At 46.8% G+C, this 11,268-nt stretch overlaps 1 protein-coding gene across 1 annotated transcript; it reads left to right on the plus strand.

Annotated features, from left to right (window-relative positions):
* Positions 1-195: 195 nt before the first annotated feature.
* On the plus strand, positions 196-8,628 carry NXNL2 (nucleoredoxin like 2). Its single transcript, XM_037132761.2, has 3 exons — positions 196-387; positions 478-796; positions 8,088-8,628. The coding sequence occupies exons 2-3, from the start codon at positions 495-497 to the stop codon at positions 8,254-8,256; spliced, it is 471 nt and encodes a 156-aa protein (XP_036988656.2). The 5' UTR covers positions 196-387; positions 478-494; the 3' UTR covers positions 8,257-8,628.
* The last annotated feature ends 2,640 nt before the right edge of the window (positions 8,629-11,268 follow it).

The following is an 11,268-nucleotide window of genomic DNA, read 5'->3' on the forward strand; positions in this document are numbered from 1 at the left end:
GATGCAGGATGGGGGACTGGGCATTAAGGGCAAGGTGAGCAGCGGGCGGACGCAAGGAGGGCTAGGAGGGCTGGGAGGGGAGCGTTCGTGGGGCGTAAAGCTCCGAGGTAGAGTGGGACGAGGGCGGGACGCGGCGGGGCGGAGCCGGGCAGGACGTGAGGCGCGGCACCAGGGGGTGGAGGCGAGCTCTAGGGAGGAACGGTGCCAGGGCAACTCGGCTCCCTGGAGGCCAGTGCTGCGCTGTAGCTGCAGAGGCTGTGACGAAGGTCGCTGGTGTCTGTGAGATTCCCACACCCCTTCTGCCCAGGGTGGGCTTTCCTGACCCTGTCTCGGGCTGAGGCCGGTGCGGAGGCCAAGGAGAGTTGTGAGCTGTACAGGCACCAGCAGGTGAGAAAGGAGAGGAGACACCGCTGCCCGCCTGCAAGTGGCCATTTATCTGCGCTCACTGCCCCCTCCTCCCGTCTTTTCTCTTCACAGGTGTCCCCGTGCTGGCCATGGTGGATATGTTAGGCGGGCGGCTCCTGGTGACCCGCGGCGGTGCGTGGGTGGAGGCTGAGGCAGTGCTGCAGAACAAGGTGGTTGCGCTCTACTTCGCTTCGACCCGTTGCGCGCCCAGCCGCGACTTCACGCCGCGGCTCTGCGACTTCTACTCTGAACTGGTGGAGCAGGCGTGCCCGCCCGCGCCTTTGGCTGTAGTCTTCGTGTCCGCAGACTGCAGCGCACAGGAGATGGAAGACTTTTTGCTTCAGCTGCCCGACGCCTGGCTGGCGCTGCCCTTCCACGACCCCTACCGGCAGTGAGTGTGGCCAGGGTTGGAATTCGACAGCAAGTCCCAGAGGCCTACTCTTGTCCATGCAGTCGGAAGCTTTCCTCCGGCTGAAACCCTCCTCCCCCCGGGTCTGGCCGCTCAAGGGTACCTTCATAGGCTCTACTCCGGTTTCTAGGGAGGCTATAGCATTTGGCGGATTGGAGCAATCACTTCCCCGGGGGTCTTGGTGTGTCCGGACCCCCTATCTGGGAGGGTCTGCTGCGGCTAGGTTGCGGTTTGAGGAGCTCACGCTGGGTCCAGCAGCCCGGGCACCCTGCCCCACCGCACAGGGCAAACCCCAAGTCTGAAGAGCAGGAGAACGAACTTGGCTTGGCAGGTCACCCTGGTCCAAACCGGAGACCATGGCTAGGTGAGCCTGACCAGGCCAGCAGCGTAGAGACTGGGGGTGAGGTGTGGCGTGGAGTGGAGGAGACTGGCTGGAGCTCTGGTAAGCGTGGAGCTAGCCACGCTGCAGTTTCATTTTTACTGCCAATGAATGGAATTTCCTAACGGTAAAGGCAGTCCCTGCGCCAATCTGTAGGGGGAACCTGAGGAGGCAGAGATCAGAGGTGACAAAAATCCTTGCTCTGAGGGAACTCATCCGGTCCTAGCATTAGAAAAGAAGTGAGAAGGTGGAGAACCTCAGCTTTTTTGGATTTCAGAGTTTGTGACTAAACTAGAAATTGACCCTGTAGTTCCCCACTGGCTGAGATCAGGGGCTCTGCAGAGGGAAGTACGGCGTACTCTGGGAGAAGAGGGAGAAGATGGAAGGAGGATTTCGGGCTGGATTGGCAGAGAGGGAATATGGCATGGGCCCTAATGTCCAGTGTCTTGGGGTCTCCTGTGATGTAAGTGTCCAGCCTTGGGTTTAAATCACACTTTGCAAAGTGCATTACCCCACCATCTCCCTAACAGACACAGAACTTCTGTGCTTTTACAGGGGCAAGTTTTGCATTTCTCTGGGGATTATTATTTAGTTGTGGCATTAACTCCCAAATTAATTGTTCTGAGAGAACATTCCTTCTGGGCAATTAAAAATGGGAGCTCTGTTTGGAAATCTCATTTCCCCAACACCTGCTTTGGGTGATGCTAAAGAAGAGATGAGGTAGGCAAGCCTGCTTCTCTCCCAGCAGGACTAGTAAAGTCAACAGATGATGTGTCCAAATTACCATGGCTCACTTGGCAAAAGGATACATTATAGCATCACATTTAGTACTGATTGTAAAATGTGTTTGATTTCCTTAGTACTCACGTTATGCACAGCTTTTGAAAGAACATAGTTTTGAAAGTGACAATAATCATGCCAAGAGCTCAGGCCCCCTGGCAGAGCCCAGCTCTGGGCATTGCTTGGTAGGGTGACCAGAGACAAGGTATGAGTTGCTGAGTAGAATGAGGCATCACAATCAGAACTCCCTTCTTCCCCATTATCTGGTCAAAGTTGATGAAGCCCTTCAGGCAGCTAAGCAGCTCGGGACCTTGAGGCATCTGGCCTCACCTGGCCATTTCAGGTCAGGAACCTGATTTCTGGAGGGATCTAGCCTCAGGTTTTTCTTTTGGGGAGGTTAGCTCCTTGTCCCCACCCTTTTCCAGACTGCACTTCATTAACCCTGTCACTGCTGTTTGTACATTCAGAAAAGGGTATTTTGTTGGGATTTTTGGAGCTGTGCCCTCAGTTCTGCTACCCTAGCCTTCGTTAATGGAATCAGAAGAGGCGTGAAATGGAAGTAGCCACCACCAAACTAAGGAGTGTAGGAAGCATCAGGCAGCAGAGGGGGAAGATCCTAATGTGTTCAGAATCCAACACTCTGCTTGGTGCTGTGGGAAGGTGGGTTTGGGACAGTAACTTCTGGGCTCCTTGGGTCATGGTGAAGGCCCTGGGCTGCCTTCCCTCAGTGGCTGCCTGTTGGATTACTGAGGATAGCAAGTCTTGGGAGGAAGAGAGGAAATCACCAAAGAGCCCCCACAGGGTCACTTTGGCATGGTAGAAAGTGGGACCACTACAAATGCCCCTGCAGGAAGGAAATGCCTGGAGTTGCTCACCTTGTCCTCAGAGTTGCTTAGATCTTGGCTTTGCAGCGCAGCCCTCACAAAAACCAGTGTGAGGGATGCCCCTCTGCCTGGACAGGGACATGTTTCCTTGCATTCCTCCAGAGGCAGCATGGGAAAGAGGAGGGGCTGTCCTTTTAGGACTGAACTAGGGGATAGCACCAATGACAGGCCATCCTGCCTAGTTTCCTTCCCTTTGTTGTGGGCCCAGGAAAGAACTGACAACTAAATTTTCCAGCAGGAATTCCTGTCATATTCTGCCATGCAGGTGAGACCTACTAACTGTTGATGTCACATGGATTTTATGATTGTTTCTTGAAAACACTTGAGCTCTGGAACCTCGGTAGAGCCCAGTGAGGCCTGGAATAGATGATCCTTACTGTTCTAGTTTTCACCACTGCCTGTGGCCATGGGCCATGTGGATGGAGCACTTTAGCCTCCAGTTGAACAGGTTTGAATTAGATAGAAAATAGCTGGCTGTGGCTTTATTTTCTGGGTAGGGAATGGTTCTATTAGAGCCCTCAGTGTCCTGGGGTAGAGTTAGTGCATCTTCCAAGTTTCTCAACTCTGCCCTCCTGACCTGGGAGTCCAGCTCCTCCTGGACTTGCTGACTCAAGGCATCCCTCTCAGGCCCCACATTTGCTGAGTCTGTGGCTCTCCAGTCCTTTCCTCCTTTCTGCTTTCTACTTTCTTCATTTTTGTCCTGACTGTTAGAATATTTTAACTGGTTCCACTAGACTTTGTATCTTCATTTAATCTGAACAGGTTCTTTTTCTCACATCTGCTTCATCTCATCACTGACAGGTGTGGTACTGTCATGCCCTACCCCAGCTTTTCAGTGGTTTCCTGAGTTTCTGTTGCTCATAGGGCTCAGTCTACATCTTGCCCTGCCCTCCAGCATTTGACCACACATGTCTCCCACCCCAACCCTTTCCACCTGTGTTCTGTCCAGACTAGACAACTGAAGTTCCAGAACACTTCATACATTTTCCCATCTCTAATGATTGTACATACCATGTCCCCAGAACCCTGGAGCCCCCTTGGCAGTCCCTTCTCCATGCCTCTGGGGACACCGGCAGCATTTCTGGCCTGGAAGGCCTGTGCCCTTCATAGGTTGAACCTAACACCACCCTGTGTAGGAGTGTGTGTTTGGGACTCTCTGTAGCCCCTAATGTCACACTTGACATTGTTCAGTACTTGATGTCTGCAGGGCATGTGTTGCGTGCATGATTGGAACAAGGAGAAAGATTTGCTCTTTAACAGTTTGATGGTGGCCAAGCTGGAAAAAGATGAGCCAGAAGTTGCCATAGGAACCTACAGGTAGTTGTGCCAGGGACAGCGAGGCACTGCTTTAGATGAAGGGAGGATACCAATATTGCGACAGCACCCAGCACTGAAGGCAAGGAGGAACGAGCTCTCAGATTTCCCAAAATGGTTAAAATGCTCAGTTATCACAACTTCCCTCTTCCCAGCGACAAGGTTCTCTCGTTTCCCAGCACAGTCTCTTCTCTCTGGTCGCAGCTCAGCCACCAGAGGGAATTGAGATGACTCCAGGGGAGGTGGATGTGACTCCCAGGTTACAGTTGTCCCCAGACAGAGGCTGCCAGGGTGGGGATTTGAGGGCCCACAGCACTGACTCTTTCAAAATAAGCTGGAGCAACAAAATGTCTACTCCAAACCTCCTCCATGTTCCTCAAAAATCAGTTTGCCTTGCATCTTCCTGACTATCAGAGCTTGATTTAATGTTGCAAGGGATTAAAACAACAGCAACTCCAAGCTTAAACAAATGAAGGTCATCTATCAGTTTAACTGAAACACCCCACAGGCTGGTCTGAGGAAGAAGGGAGGCTACTGGGGATAGTTTAGTGGTTCTGCTTTCTGCTGTCTGTTTTATGCTTGGTTTGCAGCCATGGGTTGTCAAAAAAACCCAGTCTCTTCTTGTGACAAGAGTGGCTCTAGTATCTTGGGGTATACATTCTTATACTTTCCTCTTTCTTAGCACACAAACAAGTGCTTCAGTGAGTCTCACTGGTTGAATCTGCTAGTTGCCCATTCTTATGGTAGTTGGAAGAGCCAAGGGCAAAGACTGGGCACTTGGCCCAACTGGAATTGGGGCAGGTTCCTGCCCCAATTCCATCCAATAAGAATAGCCAATGTTCATTGAGCACTTACTATGCACTAAGCCCTTAGCTAAGCTACACACGTATTAATCATTTCATCTTCACAACAACTCTGGGTTCCGTTATTCTGCAACACAGGTGAGTTATCTGGGGTGTAGGGAGGTTAACTAACTTCTCCAAGTCATACAGGTATTTAATGCCAGAAAGTGGAAAGACATGCTCTCCAAGCGTGGGTCAAGGGTGCTGAGCAGTAAGACACAGACCTCTATTACCCTGGCTGTCTAGGGCACTGTCCTCAGCTCCTGCCTGCTCTCCCCATCCTCTGGGTCTATGGAGGGAATGCAGAAGGCCCTGGAGGTTTGGCAAACTTGAGTAAATGGACTCCGCTGTCAGAGGTGAAGACTGCATTTTTGACCAGTTTCCAGATGATGCTGCTGCTGTTGGTCAGGGATCTCATACTCAGAGTCACTGCGGTTCTGGACATGCTGCCCAAAGATGGGACCTGGAGTAGCAGTGGCTGTAGTGCTGGAATCTGAAGGATATGCAGATGCTGAGTCAGGTTCAAGGTGGATGCAGGGCCTCCAGGGTCCCCTCACCACTCTCCAAAAGCCACCCAGGCTCCTTCTCCTTGAGGGTAAGCCCCACACCCTGGGTGGCAAAGCTGCAGCTAGACCATGGCTTCCCTTCCTGGCTGTATGCCTGCCCCCACTGCCCAGAGTCATGGTGACATAACCCAGCTGCTCGCATGACCAGAAAGAGCTTAGAACAGGCTGCTGGGCATGTCCTGAGCTTTTGTGCAAAGAGCTATTTGGGTTGTTCTTCTTTAATATTTTTGTTTTATGCCTTTGGGGAAAGCTAATTTCATAGGCATTTCAAAATTCAGGGATTGTGCAGGGATTTTAAACATTGGGTGGGTGTGGGGGTCCTCTGCTCTGCCACATCTCTCATCAGCCCCACCTGAGTTCCCAGACCACTGTGGCTGTTTGGGACCGATCCATCTGTCCCCTCAGTCTGTACTTTGACATGGTATGGGTTTTTCAGTCCTGCAATGCAGTTTCAGCAGGGCTATTTCTATATTGTTTTTCTCGTCATGCACGAGTGTTTTTGTATAATAGTTCACTTTTTTTTCATTTATTTCTTTTTTCTCTTCATGTAAGTAGTGAACATGTATGGACTGGCTTCCAGAAGCTGCTGGAGTGGTGGTCACATTCAAGGTTTCCTTAGGGAACAGGCCATCCGGGGATTGCCGAATGTTCCTAGAGTGACAATGGTGCCTGCCTGTGGCCCCAAGAGCAGGACCCCTGATTTCTGATGTTCCTGTCTTTCCTTCTCCTTGGTCCAGTTTTGGTAGAACTTTGCTCCATTTTTTAGTCTTTCCTCAGAAAATAGTTTGGTTTTATTGCTCACCCTATTTTGATTTACTTCCTATTTCAGTGATTTTTGTTCTTAAACTTCTTTTGCCTCTTTCCACCTTCCTTATGTTGGCTCAATTATTGTGTTTTTAGCCTCTTAAAATAAATGCAGAACTGGCCTATCTGGAGGCCTTCTACTTTTGGATAAGGATGTTTAAGACCAGAGCTTTCTGTGTCAAATTGTATCTCCAGCTTGGGATCTGTAGTATATTCCATATTGGCCTGTGTTACTTACTTTGTAGTCTGCATTGCTATTTTACATTTATTTATTTTTTTAATTTTATTATTTTTTCAAGTACAGTTTTCTGTCTATTTCTCCCTGCTATTTTACATTTAATATATGGTTCTTTTGTTTTTAAGCTCATTGCAAAAAAAATTATTCTTTACTGGTCTCCAATCTCATTTTATTATGGTCTGATTGAGTGGTCTGTGTACTACTGATTATTTGAAATTCAGTAAGACCCCCTCTATGATGGAAAGCATGGCCAGTCTGTCACTATATTTCACTGGTGTTTGAAAACAAGGTACATTCTCCTTGTTGGATATAGGTGCTGTGTGTGTTTTTCTGCTTAAGTTGAGACTCGTCTTTGACCTGGAAAAGAATGGGAAGACCTTGATGGAGCTGTCAGTGGGAGATTTGGTAACATGAGAGTCTCAAGTGCAGTTTTCCTTTCCCTCAGGTCACAGGCCCGGCTGACAAAGGAGGGAAATCAGATTACGGCTGACATTGATGTGAGGTGGCCAGGGACACAGGAGGGAGGTTTTCATCAGCTGTCCCATACTGAGAGAAGTAATCCCCATGATGGGGAGATTTGCAAAACTAAGGATGATGCTCCTTCCCCTAAATAAATACAAATCATTTTGTAAACAGGCCTCTTATGGGGATGAAACTTAAAATGTTTCATCCATAATGTTAATCAGCATGTCCTTGAATTTGAAGGCTAGAATGTTGAAAAAGGCTTTGCGTTTATTTAGAAATCATGAAATTTTAACTTTTACCATCCTATATACCTGCTATTTTCAACCTCTTGAGATGTAGAAAGAGATTTGAATTTATTGGGTTTATTTGTGGGCTTACAATTGTAGTGTGCAATAGGATAGCCATGAGCCATATGTGGCTTCTTAAATTTAAATGAAAATGAACTAAATGAAAGATTCAAAGCCCTGGCTGGTATAGCTCAGTGGATTGAGCGCGGGCCTGCAAACCAGACAATTGCGGTTCGATTCCCAGTCAGGGCACATACTGGGGTTGCAGGCTGGTTCCCTGCAGGCCAGCTCCCAGCAGGGGACGCATGAAAGGCAACCATACATTGATGTTTCTCTCCCTCTCTCCTTCCTTTCCCCTCTAAAGATAAATAAATAAAATCTTTAAAAAAAAAAATGAAAGATTCAGTTCCTCAGTCATAGCAGCCACATTTCTAGGGCTCATTTGTTCCTTATGTCTGTGGCAGCACAGTCACAAAGCAGTCCCACCACTGTAGACACTCCTCTGGGAGAGTACTGGCGTGGACCGATAGCTGAAGGAAAGAAAGAGAGGCTCAAAGGGGACCCGAAGCACAGTAGGAAGGCACAGATGACTGGGTTTTGAGGCTGTGCAGGATTGGTTGGTAGGCACAGGAGAGGCCTTGGTCCCTTTAGAGATGTGGCAGCAGCTTCCTCACCCCTATGCTGACCCCTGACCTGCTGTCTTCTCTCCCACAGTGAGCTGAGGACCAGGTACCACATCACAGCCACCCCTAAGCTTGTGATCCTGAAACCCAGTGGGGAGGTCATCACCAACAAAGGACGAAAGCAGATCCTGGAGCGGGGGCGGGCCTGCTTCCAGGACTGGGTGGAGGCTGCCGAAGTCTTTCAGAACTTCCCTGGTTGAAGTGGTGGATCCCTGGGGACCTGGACAGGCGTGAGATACACCAGCTGCTGCAGCAAGGTTACAGGGAGAGGAGAACTGGGTGGTTCAGTGGATGTCAGAGCAGAAGCACTCATCTGTGTCAGAAACACTGCTCAGAAAGCATGTCCTCCTGTTCAGCTCCCCTGGCCTGCTTATAGCTATTTTTATCATCAGCACAGCTTTCTCAAAATGAAATTAGCTGGGTTTGCATTTAGCTGTTGGAAATCTATGCAAAAGTTGTATTGATACAGGCTCTTCAGGTAAAATAATATGTTAATTGATACATTTCCTGTAGATCTACTTATTATAAGGATATATTTCATTATGCTTTCACAACTACATTTATTGCTAAAATCTGTGCATCTATATGCTTTAATAAACAAACCTGTTTCCATTGGTGCCCTCTGATTTCCATTTTCTCCTGGTGAACCAAGTGGTGTTAAGAGGAGAAAGAAGCCCTTGGGAAATACTGTTTTCAACTTAATTAGGAGTGTTTGGGGATTTTTTTTCTTCTCTTTGTCCTTTTCTCACATTTATTTTTAATTACATCACAATAGCCTAGAAATAACTGAAAATATCAAGGCTGTATAGTCACATCTTCAAGATCAAACCTCAACATCTTTTAAAAGATGCTGATGAATCCTGGTGAACAAGAGCCCATGCACAGTGTTTGAAAACAGCAAGACAGGAGCCATCAGGGTTCCCCTTTCCAGCTCCAGCCCCCTCCTCTCTCTGGGTGGCTTTTCCAACTGCATTTTGATCTGGATGACTTAGATCATGAAAATACCAACACCTACCTCTAGCCCAGTCCCCATCTGCCAACCTACTTAGCTCACTGGATCCCTCAACTGGGAATTGGAACACACCAGTCCCTTGTAGGACCTAGAAATCCCCATGTTCCTCTAATAGGCTCTCTGTGGAGCAGTGTGGGGCAGAGCAAAGAAGGCATTGGGTCACTTTGGTAAACCAGGAGGTAAGAGCTGAGTCCTCAAAGGTAAGACCATGTTGTTGGTTTAATAAGAATGTAGCTGTGGGCTCCCCCACATATCCTCTATCAGTCAGGTTTTGTCACAAAGACCCACCATCAATGGGATGGATGCATTGACTAAAAGTGTAGTTGATGGAATTAACCTGGCCATTATTTGCCCCAGAAATAAAGCACATAGGAATGTAGTTCTCTTCCTAAAACAATAAGTGGGATATTCATTTAATTGTGGTATTTTCCAACTTTATTGAGATATGTATTACATAATAATTAACATTGTGTAAATTTAAGGTATATAACATATTGATCTGATACATTTATACATGACAAAATGATGAATGCCACACATAGCTCAGCCAGTGCCTTACATGGTTACCATTTCTTTTTTTGTGGTAAGAACATTTAAGATCTAATTATGGTATGATTTAAAATCATTTTTTAATTTTTATTCTATTAGAGTTGTTCCAATTTTTCTCCCTTTGCCCTCCTCTGCCGATCCCACCCCTGCTCCCACCATCAATCACCACTTATTGTCCATGTCCATGGGTCATTCATACACATTCTTGGACTAGTCCCTTCCCCTTCTTTACATCGTTATCCCCTGTCTCCTCCCCTCTAGTCACTGTCAGCCTGTTCTGTTTCTATGCCTGTAGTTCTATTTTCTTTGTTAATTTATTTTGTCCATTAGTTTCCTCATGTAGGTGGGATCATATAGTATTTATCTTTTGCTGCCTGGCTTACTTCACTCAGTTCCACCCATGATGTCACGAAAGGTAGGAGCTCCTTTCTTTTTGTTGTATAGAATTCCATTGTGTAAATGTACCGCAGTGTTTTGATGCACTCATTTACTGATGGGCACTTAGGCTCTTTCACTCACTTGGCTGTTGTAAATAACACTGCTATGAACATAGGAGTTATAAGTTATTTTGAATTGGTGATTTGGGATTTTTACGATATATTCCCAGCAACAGAATCACTGGGTCAAAAGGCAGTTTCATTTTTAGTTTTTTAAGGAAATTCCATACTGTTTTCCATAGTGGCTGCACCAGTCTGCATTTGTACCAACAGTGCACTAGGATTCCCTTTTCTCCAAATCCTTGCCAGCAGTTGTTGTTTGTTGATATATTAATGATAGCCATTTTGACATGTGTAAGGTGATGTCTCAATGTGGTTTTAATTTACATCTCTCTGATGGCTAGTGATGTTGAGCATCTTTTCATATGTTATAGGCCTTCTGTATGTCTCTTTGGGGAAGTGTCTATTCAGATACTTTACCTATTTTTTGAAAAAAGATTTTACTTATTTTTAGAGAGAGGGGAAGGGAAGAAGAAAGAGAGGGAGAGAAATACCAATGTGTGGTTGCCTCTCACACACCCCCAATGGGGGACCTGGCTTCCAACCCAGGCATGTGTCCTGACTGGGAATCAAACAGGGAACCCTTTGCTTTGCAGGCCAGCACTCAATCCACTGAGCAACACCAGCCAGGGCTCCTTTGCTTATTTTTTAATTGGATTGTTTGTCTTCCTGGTGTTGGGTTGTATGAGTTCTTTATATATTTTGGGAATCAAACCTTTGTCCTATGTATCTTTGGCAAATATGTTCTCCCATATAGTCAGTTCCCTTCTTGTTTTGATGATGATTTCTTTCGCTGTGCAGAAGCTTTGCAGTGTGATGTAGTCCCACTTGTTTATATTTTCCTTTGTTTCCCTTGCCCTAGGAGATGTATTGGAAAAAATATTGCTACATGGGATATCTGAAATTTTCCTATGTTTTTCTCTAGGACTTTTTTCGTGTCATGACTTACGTTTTTTTATCCATTTTGAGTTTATTCTGGTGTATGTTGTAGGCTGATGGTCTAGTTTCTTTTTTTATTTTTCTTTTGCTATGTACCTGTCCACTTTTCCCATAGCCATTGATTGAAGAGAATTCCTATCTTTACTCCATTCAATGCTCATGCCCCCTTTGTCAAATATTAATTGACTATACACACTTGGGTTTATTTCTGGGTT

The sequence above is a fragment of the Artibeus jamaicensis genome, unplaced genomic scaffold, assembly GCF_021234435.1.
Source record: "Artibeus jamaicensis isolate MK-2021 breed Jamaican fruit bat unplaced genomic scaffold, CSHL_Jam_final contig_264, whole genome shotgun sequence".
NCBI lineage: Eukaryota > Metazoa > Chordata > Mammalia > Chiroptera > Phyllostomidae > Artibeus > Artibeus jamaicensis.

Excerpts from the sequence above, each read along its gene's own strand:
- NXNL2 (XM_037132761.2), top strand. The coding sequence starts at position 495 with ATGGTGGATATGTTAGGCGGGCGGCTCCTGGTGACCCGCGGCGGTGCG. Across the intron at positions 797-8,087 it reads TTCCACGACCCCTACCGGCA|TGAGCTGAGGACCAGGTACC; the intron begins GTGAGTGTGGCC and ends TCTCTCCCACAG.